Source organism: Haliotis rufescens, unplaced genomic scaffold (genome assembly GCF_023055435.1).
Source record: "Haliotis rufescens isolate VD_foot unplaced genomic scaffold, xgHalRufe1.0.p SCAF_15, whole genome shotgun sequence".
Taxonomy (NCBI): domain Eukaryota; kingdom Metazoa; phylum Mollusca; class Gastropoda; order Lepetellida; family Haliotidae; genus Haliotis; species Haliotis rufescens.
In genome coordinates, this window is record NW_025963835.1 from 28,855,933 (window position 1) to 28,870,904 (window position 14,972).

A 14,972-nucleotide genomic window follows, 5' to 3' on the forward strand; every position below is an offset into this window, starting at 1 on the left:
TATTGAAGAATTGACTTTCACATTGGGTGAGGTCACTGGAGCAAGGGCCTTCATCGACTGAGGACCAAACTGTATTGTGCAATATTTGGTGCTCACTCATTCATTCAAAAATTGAAGAATCATTTCTGCAAGTTTATGATATGCTCGTTAGTGGTTCGATCCACTGGCTGCATCATAGCTAAAGACATTACAAGATGGTACTTGTTGTTACTCGGCATTAAGTAGAAAGAAAAGGAACTGGTCAGCTCGCGTCAGCATACTGTGTCTGAATGGGGTATTCTGTGGCATGGTATCTCAGTGGGCTAGCACTATAAGACCGCAATTAGTCCGGACTAGTACAAGCAGCAATGCATGCACACAAGCACTCGCACGTACGCACTCATGCGCACACACACATGCACGCACACTCATACACACCACACGCGCACGTACACACCACACACACACACACACACACACACACACACACACACACACACAGAGCTTTAAACACACATACATGTAATATGACTGCGATTAATCATGAACACATCATTCGACCCATTTTACCTCACCTCATTGGAGTAAAGTCGTTAAACATTCTTGTACTAACCTGCCACAAGGCCGCTCCTCCAGTCCTGGTTTGTGTTGCCCAGATGCTGAATCAGCCAGTCTGGATGCTGACAAGTCGACACCACCCACATCTCGACTAGTGGCCCGGCTCTTCCCCAAACTGAAGAACGCCAACCAGGTGAAACAGGCAGAGAAACACCAACAGGTAGGAGTGCTGAGATCGCATTTACAGGTCAAGGCCATAAGATATAGATTGGACATTGCCCTCTTTACATGATCAACAGACTGTGAAGATTCGGGGTAGAACATGTCTTCAGCAACCAATTCTTGCAGTAAAAGGTGACAGTGGTTGTCGTAAGAGGCGACTTACAGGATCAGGTGGTCAGGTACGCTGACTTGATCCGTGCTCATGATGTCTATCACTGGATTGTCTGGTTCAGATTCAATCAGATCGCCATCGTATAGCTAGAATATAGTGCGGCGTTATATAACAAACAAACAAACATGATCAATACTTCAGGTTTTATGTACACTACAGTCCTCATTCACCAGTAAATACATCAGACTGATTTGCAGTGTAGTCGTTATCTTTAACCAATGAAGCAAAACAGTGCCTGGTTCAGACCAATGAGCACTCAGATTACATCGCACTAATGTAAACCCGTCATGTTTTTTTTCAGGAGCAGCAGAAGCTCCAGGCTGTTGCCAAGGCAACGCTAGGTGATGGGGTGCAGTCCAAGATTCTTCGGGATAAGCTGACTGAGATGGACAAGGAGATCGAGAAGTTCCGCAACGAGAACGCAGGTCTTGAAAAGTTGCGGCGAGATAGAGAGGAGGTGACTATTACCTACTTTGCATGTTACTGGTACATTACTGAGGCAGACAATGGCTCTAGATCATCCTCTGTATATCAAGGTGGAAATATCTCTCGATAGGCTACAGGGTTGTGCATTGGTGGCTGTGCATATATTGTGATACAGGTATCTGTGTTCACTGTTGGGATTTATTGGGATCTAAAATGTTTGACACTGATTGTGCATGCAGATCCTATTGTATTCATGGGGGCACTGTTGGCCCAGTCGTCTAAGGCACCGCGATTCGCTGTGCAGAGTTGCGTCCCTTGGGCATGCCAGGAACCTATGATTGTGGTTCGAATCCAAGTTCGCCGCGATTATGTTTCTAGGTTTGTCAGCACCATACCTGTGCTCGTGGGTTTCACCAAAGTGGTAAACGTCTGAGACCTGCATCACTTCGGGCTTTCCTCCCACATTAAGCTGATACGCCACGATATAACTGGAATACTGTTAAAAACGGGTTAAACCAAACTCACTCACTCACTCACTATTGTATTCATACTAAGTTAATATTACTTTGTTTAAGTCAGCATGATCAGTACCTGCTGCTTAAAAGAAAAATCACTTCCTCGTTTCCGCCGTTTTGTCAATAAATTTACAATGGAAAAATCATTTGTCAATGGATTTCTGTGTAGATTTTAGGTTAAACAATACAAATAATAACAACACTTGTTATCTGTTTTTTACCCAATATATTAGAACACAGAAAAAATATTGCAATACGTATCATTTGATAAGCATATTGCAGTATGCGGGTAATACCATGCAGACCTGATAGGCTACACACCACCACGTAGCATGATAATAGCGGAGAACACCCTACTGTCATTAGCTTCTTTGCTTCTGTCTCTTGTTAGAAAGACACCCACTTTTGTATGAAAATCAAACGGGCAGAGAATTTGGATTTATTTTTGGGGGGATTTTTTTTAGATCCAAAGTATCGTGAATAAACTAATTTGTCCTTATGTTATACACCAATAAAATCGTGGATGTTCTGCAAAATGTGGTAAAAATGTGTTGTAGGTGCAAACAAAATTGTTTTGTCATTTAAGATAATTGATTCTAGGTATTATACCCTGGGTATTTGAGGATGATTCCCTTGTGTTTCAGCTGTTGGGCAAGTTGCGGCAGGAGATCTGCGACTTCGAGAAGGAGAAGGACTTGGAGGTCAAGCGCCTCGAAGAGTTCCGAGCACAGGAGGTGAAGAAGCTGAAGTAGGTGTTGAGGTCTCTCTTGAATAGCCATCTATCTGGAAATACTACTTCTGGGGCTAAGGGACAGGTGATGAAGCCAGTGGGAAAAGTGTTCTATCGTCATGCCAAAAGGTCTGGGTTTGATTCCTGACATACAATGTGTGAAGCCCATTGCTGGTTTTGTTCCACTGGAATATTGCTGGAATATTGCAAAAGGTGGCATAAAACCATACTCATTTATCCTGGGGCTGAGAATTTAAGAAAGTCAACATCATTGGAATATTTTTTATCTTTTTCTCCAAGGTTTTTATCCTTCCAACAAACCTAAACAATAATTTCATGATATCTAACTTCTTCCACCTGCAACTTGAAGAAGACTTGACTGGGAAACCCAGCATGGTTCAGTGAACCAGACCAGATAGAGGCAGAAACAAAGATTGTTCCTGTATCGGGGGGGCACGGGTGGCCCAGTCGTCTAAGGCGCCACGATTCGCTGTGCAGGGTTGCGTCCCTTGGGTCAGAAACCTTTGATTGTGGGTTCGAATCACGGTTCGCCCCAATTATGTTTCTAGGTTTGTCAGCACCATACCCGTGCTTGTGGGTTTCACCGAAGTGGTAAACGTCTAAGACCTGCATCACTTGGGGCTTTCCTCCCACATTAAGCTGACACGCGGCAATATAACTGGAATACTGTTAAAAGCGGCTTTAAACCGAACTCACTCACTCACTCCTGTATCGGTGATTAAGTAAATGAGGTTCCACTTTTTGTTGCCAGGCATGAGAGGAAGTTATTCGAGCAGTACCAGAAGACTGTCAGGTCCATGCCAGACAAACGGGAGAGGGAGGAGATAGATGCTCTCAAGCGACAGGTAACCCATGTTGTCTGATATTTTCAAAATTCTGTAAAGTACAAGTGTGTCTCGCAAAAAAACAGAGGCAATTCCCTTTGGTATACCAGATACCTATGTTTGCAGATTCAAATTCTGGTTTGCCCTGAGTATGTTTCTAGGTTTGTTGGCACCAACTCGTGCTTATAATGGACAAACGTCATAACGAAATGGTTTTGTAATGATGGAACGTATGTTCTTTGGAACAATTTTTGATCCAGCCCAAGGGTACCTCAGCAGTAGAGGGCTCTCAGTACCTGATGTTTGTGTGGGAGGACGTTATTGTACCGTCATGGTGTGAATCAATACATTCAGTGGGTGTGTTGTCTGTTGCAGTTGTCAGAGCTGCAGGATGAGATGAAGAAGAAGGAGGGGCGGTGGACGTCGGCCAGCAACCGTCTGCGTCAGCGCCTGGAGGTGGTGGAGATGGAGAACCAGGAACTGAAGGAGGAGGTGAAGTTGCTGGAGAAACGTCGCCTCGAGATGTTGCAGCGGGAGACGCAGAAGAAGGTAGGTCGACCTACAGGGGATGTTGACAGTAGCTGCTCTGACGTCGTAAGGGGCGACTAATGGGATCGGATGGTCAGGCTTGCTGATTAGGTGTCATCGTATCTCAATTATATATTGTGTGGATCAGTGCTCATGATGTCGATCACTGGATTGTCTGGTCCAGACTCGATTATTTACAGACCGCCGCCATTATAGCTGGAATATTGCTGAGTGCGGCGTTAAACAACAAACAAACCAAACTCCTGAGTGAGTGGTTATAGATGACGCCTTGAAATGCTGAAGTAGGAGACCAGGAAAAGGGTAGGTTGTTCTAACGGGTTTTGACAGTAGGTCTGGTTTCTGAGTGAGTTAACACTGCCTCAAGACCCTGCTTTGGCCGCCATCATTGGTATAGTTCTGAGACACAAAGAATCAGGCTTGAACCCACAAGCTTCAGATCCTGGCACATTCAAGGGACACAACTCCCCTCTGACAGCTCCTTCACCTGACAACAGATCAAGGAGAGTTGAACCATAAAATAATCATGCTTTAATGACTACCATTATTTGGTCAGGGACTGCCTCCGTGGTCTAGTGGTAGAGCGTCCGCCCGGAGAGCGGAAGGTCCGAGGTTTGATCCCCGGCCACGTCATACCAAAAGACGTTAAAAGATGGTACTTGTTGTTACCCTGTCTGGCGCTCAGCAATAAGGGGCTAAAACAAGGACTGGTCGGCTCGGAGTCAGTATACTGTGTCTGAGTGGGGTATTCATGTTAAACTACAGCATGGTATCTCAGTGGGCTAGCACTATAAATCGGCATCAGTCCGGACTAGTACAAGCAGCCACACAAACACACACACATACATGCACGTCGCTATATAAGTGCAAAAATCTTGGACGCAACGTTAAACCCCAATTCACCTCACCTATTTGGTCAGGGATTTATCTAGACCTGCTTTGAGGCTGATATTTGGCCCTAAGACTGCTGCAAATAACAGTAAAAATTCCCAATTCAAATTTATAATTACCAATTTCTTAGAATGTACAAAAAGAAGATGATGAAAAAAAAACAATTTGGATCAGTATCACAATTTTTTCCGTTTGTTTGTCAAGGGCACTCAGTTTGTAATATTTGATAAATCACTGTATTATAAGGGTAAGGCTATTTTTCAGGGCATTATATTATCATTTGCAGAAGCCCGAGGTCTTCCATTAATTGCCCGACAAAGGATGGCAGTTGAAAAGACCGAGGACTTCTGCAAATGATGATGCCCTGAAAAATAGCGTTACCGTTATTATAGCTAAAATGGATGAAATTTGTTATTAAAAGAAACAATATCGGTTTTGAAACATTTACTGCAATCAACACGAATGTCATTGACCCACTTTTACAAATATGGAAACGTCATAGAACAAACCAGATGACGTCACTATTGAACGTGACATCCCCTTTCCCAATACCTATGACGTCACCTAACAACGGGCGTAACAATGGCCTGTCGTCAAGCAATATGAGGGCATTATCAAGTTACAGTGGCCTGGTCATTTCCGATAACATGCGGGCGGTTTAATGAAATTACATTAAGTAATACGTTACCACTGTTATACCGAGGCTGTTGTCTCCCACAACTGCTGCTATAGCGAAATCTACCACAGAGATCTCAATTACCTCATGCAGCACGTGCGTAGCCAGCTAGCTGCCATGTGACACCCTTCACTCTTGTCTCTTCGCTTGCTCTAGCAAGACGTACAATAAACTGCTCAAGCGTTCCTGTTTCTCCGACCATTCGGTGATATTTATTACTGTTTATTCTCTCTAATAAACTGTGCTTTTACGGGGCGTTTGCTGTAACTACGCTTGGAAATATTTTTCCCGCCAAAAGGAAATATTTTTCCCGCCCTTTTTTTCTATATACTTGCGGGGTGTCTCGTATGCACGTTGCGTCTTACGTTCCCCTGTTCTAGTATATCTTGTTTTTTTTACATCACTTATTCCTCTATATGTTATATGTGTATGTTCTATATTCCCATTGGTCGTTTATTTTCTTGTGAAAATACTCGTTTGTGACCATTTGTGGTGCGTGTGTTGTAACCATGTTTTGCTCTTTGTTCATAGTACAAACAAAATGTCTGACATGGATGTTTCGCCGTCCTCCACCCCCTCTACCCCCGCAACCAGGAGCTGCGGGGTGTGTCGCAAGCGAGCGCTACCGGCTGTATGTGCAGTCCGTTTCCACCCTTGTGGTGGCCGGCTCGTCCGGTCGGGGTCCCCTTGCGGGTACCACCACCACGGCTGCGGCGGATCCCTTGGCGGCCCGTGGGCTGTCCGGGGATTCCGTCGCTGCATTACTTGCATAACTTGTGGACTCCAAGCTGGCGGCCTTATCTCAGGATAGGCCGCTGGCTGTTCCGTCCCCGGCCACTTCGGTGGCCGCGGGGTCGGAGGTGGGGTCCACCAGTACGGCAGCGGCTCCCGTGGTCACCGGTCCTTCCCCCGAACCGTTGCTCCCGCTATCGGTTAAGGACCGCGTGGCCATGGTTTATGACCTCTTTGAGGACATGCCCCGGCCGGTACCGCGGGGAATCCACGACTGTGGGTTCCTCCGAGGTATACGATGAGTCTTCCGACACGGCTTTCCCCGCATCAACCTTGCTGCGTGGTATCAAGCCTTCCTTGGAGAACGCCTTCGCGGCTGCCTCCGGTCGGGGTCTCCCGTTGCCTCCGACGTCGTGGAGAAAGGGTTTCTTCCCGGTACATGACCTTGCCTTTCCCGAGGCTGGTCCTACCGCAGAGGCCCATGTTGAGTGGTTGGGTGTCCGTGCCCCACCGGCTGCTACGGTAACGCAAGCTACCTGGCACCAGCTGGACGCCCTCGCTCGGCACTCCACGTCTCACGGAGACACTAAATTGGCTGCAGCGGCCAGTCTGGTCGATGGTTTTCCCACGGACCGTGACCAGCGCATTTACAACTCCTTGCTCAGTTTAAATGCTTCCCTGGAGTACGTTGCCGAGGACTCTCGGCACACACTTGCTCTTGTTGGGTCCCTGCATAGGCGCCTGGGTGCCGCTCCTAACCGGAGCGAGCCCCAGGCTGCTGCGGCCGGTAGGTCTAAGGGGTCGGGTTCTTCTTCCTCTGGGAAGTAGCCCCGCACTGAGGGCTCCGGTATGGGCAATCAGCTGCCCTTTCGCGGGAAGACGGGGAACTGGGGGAAGCCCAAGTCGTCTAAGGACGGCAAGGGCCCCTCCAGGTGACTCTCATTGGAGGGGTTCGTATGCCGACAGCGCCAACTTCGGTTGGCCCTTAGGCGAACCCGAGTCACTTGGCCCTGGACAGTTGCGCCTGCCGCAGCCTGTCAGGGCCCCCTCTCCTTCCCCAGTGGGAGCCAGACTCCAGACTTACTGGGAGAATTGGGAACAAGTTTTCGACGACCCGTGGGTGGTCAACACGATTCGGTACAGCTATCGGCTTGATCTCAAAGCGAATCCGCCGCTCACCGTTGCCCCGTTGGCAGGTTTCAATTCGGAAACCGATCTTCCCATCCTCGCCGATGCCATCGGCAGGTTGGTGGAGAAGGGGCAGTACGGGAGTTAGCTCTACCAGAAATAACACCAGGGTTTTACTCCAGGATATTTCTAGTTCCCAAGTAGGACAGTGCCGAACTCAGAATGATTCACACGTCCGCTGCCTGGCTGTTCACCCGGTTAACCACCCCCATAGTGGGGTTCCTCCACAGGAGGGGTGTCCGGTACTTCGCGTACCTGGACGACTCGCTAGTAGCAAATCGAATGACGGACACCCTGTCATGCCATCTCGTTTTCGCACGTCGGCTCTTGGAGCAATTGGGGTGGATTATCAATCTCCCCAAGAGCAAGTTAACCCCTTCTCAGAACTTGCTGTTCATCGGAGGTCGGTTCAACACGGTGTCCCATCGCCTCTTTGTCCCCCCAGACCGGTGGCACAAGATTCAGGCAATGATTGCCAAAGTCTTAGCGGTGCAACAGACTGTTCACTTTTGGGAACGGCTGTAAGGGCTACTTGTATCAGCCCAGGACTGCACCGAGCGGGGTCGTCTCCAACTCCGCCCGCTGCAACGGTTTTTAATCCAGTTGTTAGCAACGGAGGTGAACAGTGCGACCGTCGCCCTCCCGGATCGGCTCCGACCGCATCTGGAGTGGTGGGCGGTCCCTTCCAATGTCTTATCAGGAGTCTCTATGCGGCCCTACCGGGCCACGTTGAACCTGTATACAGACGCCTCTCTAGTGGGCTGGGGCGCCCATCTAGAGGGGGAGGTGAGCTCGGGGCTGTGGTGCGTAGACGAACTAGGTCTTTTGTCTCAATTGTCTCGAGTTCAAGGCAGTGATCAACACAGTCAATCACTGGAAGCATCGTCTCGTCGACGCCTGGCTCATGCTGGCGACCGACAACACGACGGTATGTGAACAAACTGGGGGGAACCCACAGTCACTCGCTACTCGATCTCACGTTTTACGCTCTGGTGGACAGTGTCCCGTGCCAGATACGCGCCCTTCACCTCCCAGGTGTGCGGAACGTACTGGCCGATGCTCTATCGAGGCCTCGGGATCTGAGCCCCACAGAGTGGATGGTGAACCCAGTAGTGTTTCAGTGGCTGTGCAAACGTTTGGGTCGTCCGATGGTCGACCTGTTCGCAACGCGGTTCAACAATCAACTCCCGTTGTTTGTATCACCAGTCCCGGACCCGACTGGACGGGCTTGGACGCTTATGCTTACCCGCCGACAGCGTTGATACCACACATTCTAAGCCGGCTCCGAGGAGTTCGCTGTCGAATGTTACTGATCGCGCCCATGTGGCCGAACAGATCGTGGTACCCCGACTTGCTGACCCAGGTCACGCAGTCGCCACTTCCACTGCCTGTGAGACCGGATCTCTTGATCCACCCTCACACCCGTCAGCTTCATCCAAACGCAGGGCAGTTCAATCTGCACGCGTGGATGTTGTCACCGAGCGTCTGAGGAGTAAAGGTTTTTCTCGCCGGGCGTCTCGGGCATACGTTAGTATGCATCGTGATTCTGCCCAGGTGTATAATGCACGTTGGGTTATTTTCACGAAGTGGTGTTGTAAACATCACATTCATTCGCTAGATAAGGTATCTGTGCAGGATATTGCTCGTTTCATGTCTCACTTGCGAGAGACCCGGAAACTCTCCGGGGGTTCCATTGCCAACTATATCTCGTCAGTTGCTACGGTACGGGACGTTGCTATGGGTACCAGTCTCTCCAAAGAGCCGGTGATACGGGGTATTATCAAGGGTTTCAAACAGCACGATCTTAAGAAGGCCCGCCTTCGGGCACCGGAATTGGATCTTTCCCTAGTGTTGCAATCACTTACGGAAGCTCCGTATGAACCTTTGCATAGTGCTTCGTTCCGGCATGTGACTTGGAAAACAGCATTTCTCCTCTCCTTTGCCACTGCGGCACATGTATCCGAAATTCATGCACTCGATGTCGCCAAGGTACGATTCGATAGGGGTGACGAAGGAGCGGTCCGCCTGGGCCTGCTCATGGGCTTCGTCGCCAAGAATCAGAGAATCGGGCAAACGGAGAGAGAATTCACTGTAAGATCACTCAAAGAAATCTTACATCCTGCTGATACTGAGGACAGAGCGCTGTGTCCGGTTAGGGCCCTTAAGTATTATCTTAAGGCTTCGAATGAACGTAGACAAGGGCGTGACCGTCTGTTCATATCGTGTAACCCTAATCGCACGGTTGACATAACTCGCAACTCGATTGCGTTGTGGCTTTGTTCTGTCATCAATCTGGCGTACCGGTCTCGGGGGTTACCGGTAGCGGGGTCAAACCCGCACGAGATCAGGGCGCTAGCGGCAACATTCGCCCTACACTCGAATATCTCTGTTCGCAGAATATTACGAGGTTGTTACTGGCGTTCTGACTCGGTATTTGCCAATCATTACCTCAAACAGGTCGCTGATGCCGTCGTGGAGAGTGTGCACCGTCTTGTCCCGCGGATCGCGGCGCAAGGGGGCACCTAAGGGGTGTGCCCAGCGCAATTCCGAACACCTCAGGCGTCAGACCTTGCACGGTGGTCAATCTGGGTCGTCTCCAATGTTCCCACTGCCATGGGTACAGGAGTTGGGGTCCCGCAAACCAGCGCACTCACACCACAGGTGAGGGCGGCTTTTTGTGTGCTTTGTCCTTATTTGTATTTTGACAATTATGTATTTAATTGTCTGTCGTGTATCCCAACCTTGTGATGCATGCTTACAAATACTGGAATTAGGTCACGCGCCTAATGCATACTTTAAGTAGGCTTGCTCTGGGATATACGGTCTGAATGAAATTAATTTCCCTCTTTTCGACTGTTTAACTTGATCTAAGATTAAGCTCACGCGGATACAGTGTTCTCATCCGCTGCGGCGATGAAGTACCTATCCAGTGGGGCCGTTTGGAGTCACTAATCGTTTTGGCAATGACGATTGAGCCTTACGGTATGCGCTTGACAGTGCTTTGGTATTCCTATAGGGTAACGCCTAGCTAGGTGCATGCGCATCGAGTGCTTCCGCCTTGGTGTTTACTTCCGCTGGTCGGAAGGAACGCTAGCAGTCAGGATTCGGGTTGTAGGTGCTCCCCACCGCCTACTGTGGTAGTCAGCCTCGGTATAACAGTGGTAACGTATTACTTAATGTAATTTGTAGAATTTTCCTATTCGGAATATTCTATAAGTAATACGTTACCACTGGGCTGCTGCCCGCCCGTCCGTCCCCCGAGCACTTGCTCTCGCAAGAGACAAGAGTGAAGGGTGTCACATGGCAGCTAGGTGGCTACGCACGTGCTGCATGAGGTAATTGAGATCTCTGTGGTAGATTTCGCTATAGCAGCAGTTGTGGGAGACAACAGCCTCGGTATAACAGTGGCAACGTATTACTTATAGAATATTCCAAATAGGAAAATTCTACAAAATTCTATCCATTTTAGCTCTTAGTTAATTTTCCCAGTGAAACAGTGACCGAAACAGGCCATTGATACCTTTGTTTGTGCATAAAATATTCAATAAATACAGTAAAGAAATGATAGTCTGCAACCCTTGCCACCAAACTGAACGTTTCTGAACATGTTTATACAAAGTAAGAAGAATGTCTGTGACGTGCAGGGGCAGGGGCACATAGCGTGGATCTATCAGGTGTGGTCTCTGTGAAATATTGTACACAGATCTCTAAGTACTTGAATATCCAGTCATTGAATGTTGGTTCACGGAAATGTTTGCAGAATGGTGTCCAGAAGAGTTTTCCTCGGTGCAGCACCCCCACGGAGGACAAGGAGAGGGACGTCGTCAGTGCAGTCATCAGCAGCCAGGGTCAGTTATGCAGCAGTCTGGATCCAGTGATTGTAGGAATCAGTGAAGGGCAGAAAGAATATAGCCCATTTTTTACTTATCCTGCATTACTCCATAATGCATTCACTTCTTACCTCACGACAACTAGAAGGACAGCGCAACAGCGATGGTCCTGGGTGAAGAAATAAAATTGTTGTTCTGAAGTCCCTTTTACTGACCTTCATGTACTTAGAGAATAACCTACAAGAGATTATGGATTATCTGTCCCGAGGGAATTAATCAGTTCTGAGCCTTTTGCGACAAACTTTCAACATTAATTTATGAGCGATATTTTATCCATAATTCCTTGTTTCTATTAGACCTGTGAAGATCTAGGTTAGAATAGGTCTTCAGCAACCCATGGTTGCCGTAAAAGGCGACTGTGCTTGTCGTAGGAGGCATCTAATGGGGTGGTCAGACTCGCTGACTTGGTTGATGCATGTCATTGTATCCCAATTGCATAAATCGATGCTCATGATATCACTCACTGGATTGTCTGGTCCAGACTTGATTATTTACAGACCACCGTCATTTAGCTGGAATATTGCTGAGTGTGGCATTAAGACAACAAACAATAAAATCTATTAGTTATTTTATATTATCCATAGCTCTTTTCACAAATGTAGAAACATGAGGATTTCCTGATAAAAGAAGTGGAGACATAAGCTGAGTACTCTATTGTCGGAAATTGATGTCACATAACATAAAATGACATAAAATTGACATCACGTTGAATTTGAAATTAATTCCAATTTGTGCTGTTCCTTGCAGACCCAGTGGCCAGGTCGGCCCTACCACCTCACCACCCCCTGCTCAATGGCTCTCAACATTCCCAGTCCACCCTCCGACCTGACCACACCCATGGCCACAATGTGTCTGGTGATGCCATCCCTCGGAGTCAGCCGTCCGCTCCACTGTCACTGCCCAGGTATGTTGTGTCTTACTCCGAGGGGACCGCCTCCGTGGTCTAGTGGTAGAGCGTCCGCCCGGAGAGCGGAAGGTCCGGGGTTCGATCCCAGGCCGCGTCATACCAAAAGACGTTAAGAGATGGTACATGTTGTTACCCTGTCTGGCGCTCGGCATTAAGGGGCTAAAACAAGAACATCAGCTCGGAGTCAGTAAACTGTGTCTGAGTGGGGTATTCATGTTAAACTGCGGCATGGTATCTCAGTGAGCTAGCACTATAAATCGGCATCAGTCGGGACTAGTACAAGCAGCCACACAAACACATGCACGTCGCTATATAAGTGCAATAATCTTGGACGCGACGTAAACCCCATTTCACCTCACCTTACTCCGAGGGTTCAATAATAATAACAATAACAATAGTCATTTCAAATGCTCAGAATACTGGGGTGCCACAATAGGATTACCTCTGTCAGTGGATCAGTGTGCACTCAATTTTCATTCTCAGCTCCCTGGGGAGTATACAGCCCAAGCTGTCTTTGAGTAGAAGGTTGATACTCTCAACCTACTGGGTACCTTTTCACTGCTGGGTGTTCAAGGGCACATTTCAAACAGTCACTTGCCTAAGGTGACACCATATGTAACCTGTGTTTCAGTGTGGGGCAGGCGTAAAGCCCTAGGAACTCTCATAAGTCAATCTGACCCGTAAAGATCCGGGGTAGAATAGGTCTTCAGCAACCCATGCTTGCCTTAATAGGGGACTATGCTTGTTGTAAGAGGCGACTAACGGGATCGGGTGGTCAGGCTCACTGACTTGGTAGACGCATGTCATTGTATCCCAATTGCGTGGATCGATGCTCATGATGTCAATCACTGGATTGTCTGGTCCTGACTCGATTATTTACAGACCGCCATCATATAGCTGGAATATTGCTGAGAGCAGCGTTACACAACAAACAAACAATCAAACACATGTCAAGCTTACTTAACACGGTGAAATGTACTTGAAAAGTGTATTAGGTACTTGCATTTCGTTTAGCAGTTCATCATATGATGTGGAACCGTGAAGATCCGGGGTAGAATAGGTCTTCAGCAACCCATTCTTGCCTTGCATGGTTGATGCATGTCATCGTTTCCCAACTGCATTGATCGATGCTAATGATGTCAATCACTGGATTGACTGGTCCAGACCCGATTCTTTACAGACCGCCGTCATATAGCTGGAATATTGCTAAGTGCGGCATTAAACAATGAACAAAAAAAAACAAATCATATGATGTGATTTCAGATCCTCAAGTCAGTCCCCCGATGATGACACTAGCTCAGTGGGTGCTGTTGTCAATCTTCCACGGAAACAAATCAGCAAGTTCTCCTCGGAGGACCCCGCTATCGACAAGGGCGACCGCGAGTACGAGGAGACCCAGTACCCGGACGGGAAGGTCAGTTATGACGCTGCAATGCAGTGTGATGTTGTTGCCTCACATGCCAGAGTAGAATCAGCCTGCCAGGGCTGTATCGCAATGCAATACTTTCACAATTTTAAGAAGAAAATTAGCCGTTGTGGGATTTTAGCCACTGGTCGGAAGCAGCTTAGGAGAGAAATCTGGTTAAACCTTATTTCACTTGTCCTCAGAGTTTGTAGCTGGTCCGACTGCCTCCGTGGTCCAGTGGTAGAGGGTCCACCCGGAGACCGGAAGGTCTGGGGTACGATCCCCGTCCGCGTCATACCAAAAGACGTTAAAAGATGGTACTTGTTGTTACCCTGTCTGGCGCTCGACATTAAGGGGCTAAAACAAGGACTGGTCGGCTCGGAGTCAGTATACTGTGTCTGAGTGGGGTATTCATGTTAAACCGCGGCATGGTATCTCAGTGGGCTAGCACTATAAATCGGCATCAGTCCAGACTAGTACAAGCAGCCACACACACACACGTACATGCACGTCGCTATATAAGTGCAATAATCTTGGAGGTGACATTAAACCCCATTTCACCTCACCTCACCTTGTAGCTGGTCCTGCTTGAACAAGACAAAACTGACAAAGTAGACACAATTATGGATGACAACTTCTTTATTTACATTTCGGTAGGGATCCTTATACCGTTGTCAAGTAAGGCCTTGCTTGACAGTGGTATAAGGATCTATCCTGAAATGTCACCTTCACAGTAAATTAAGAGGTTGTTATCCATAAGCTGTGTCTACTTTGCCATCTGTCAACATCTCAGTAATGCCTATCAATTAATTCGAGAGAAAAAAATGGTTACTATATCAGTTTTATTCATTTGTAACAAAATTGAAGCACTGAGAACTGGTTCAGAAATATATGAGGACTGCCATCATTGGTTTTTTCCTTGTCCTCAGCACAAGTTAGTAGTCTTGGGCTAGCGGACTAGCATGAATTTTGAAGGCTTACAAAGCCTACACTAGTCGGAACCCTCAGTCTAGTGAAATTCCTTTCGGGCAGATAAGCTCAGCCACCACCAGCCCCTACAGATTAACATGTGCTGAAAATGGCCCTAGGAGACAAGTTGGGGCTAGTAGACTTGCAAGTTTTCGATACAGACTGAAATGATGTAATAATACTGATAGCCTACAAAACAAACCTCTGAGAACATTTATGTTGACGAGGTATAATCAGTTATGTGGACAGAAATTAATTATCTTGAAACAAAACATGAAGTACCAACGAATGAGAATTCTTGCAATTCATGTATCCATATTG

General features: G+C 47.7%; 1 protein-coding gene across 4 annotated transcripts in view; it reads left to right on the plus strand.

Annotated features, from left to right (window-relative positions):
- LOC124140244 (centromere protein J-like) overlaps positions 1–14,972 on the plus strand; it is a 42,056-nt gene that overhangs the window by 20,768 nt on the left and 6,316 nt on the right. For all 4 annotated transcript variants that reach the window (XR_006861898.2, XM_046507696.2, XM_046507695.2 and 1 more), the window contains exons 12-19: positions 636–757; positions 1,233–1,388; positions 2,517–2,620; positions 3,375–3,468; positions 3,823–3,996; positions 11,241–11,328; positions 12,118–12,274; positions 13,541–13,691. Coding sequence is in view for 3 of the 4 variants with exons in the window: in XM_046507696.2 (XP_046363652.2) it covers positions 636–757; positions 1,233–1,388; positions 2,517–2,620; positions 3,375–3,468; positions 3,823–3,996; positions 11,241–11,328; positions 12,118–12,274; positions 13,541–13,691 (1,046 nt within the window). In the remaining variant the exon portion in view is untranslated. The remainder of the gene's footprint in view (positions 1–635; positions 758–1,232; positions 1,389–2,516; positions 2,621–3,374; positions 3,469–3,822; positions 3,997–11,240; positions 11,329–12,117; positions 12,275–13,540; positions 13,692–14,972) is intronic.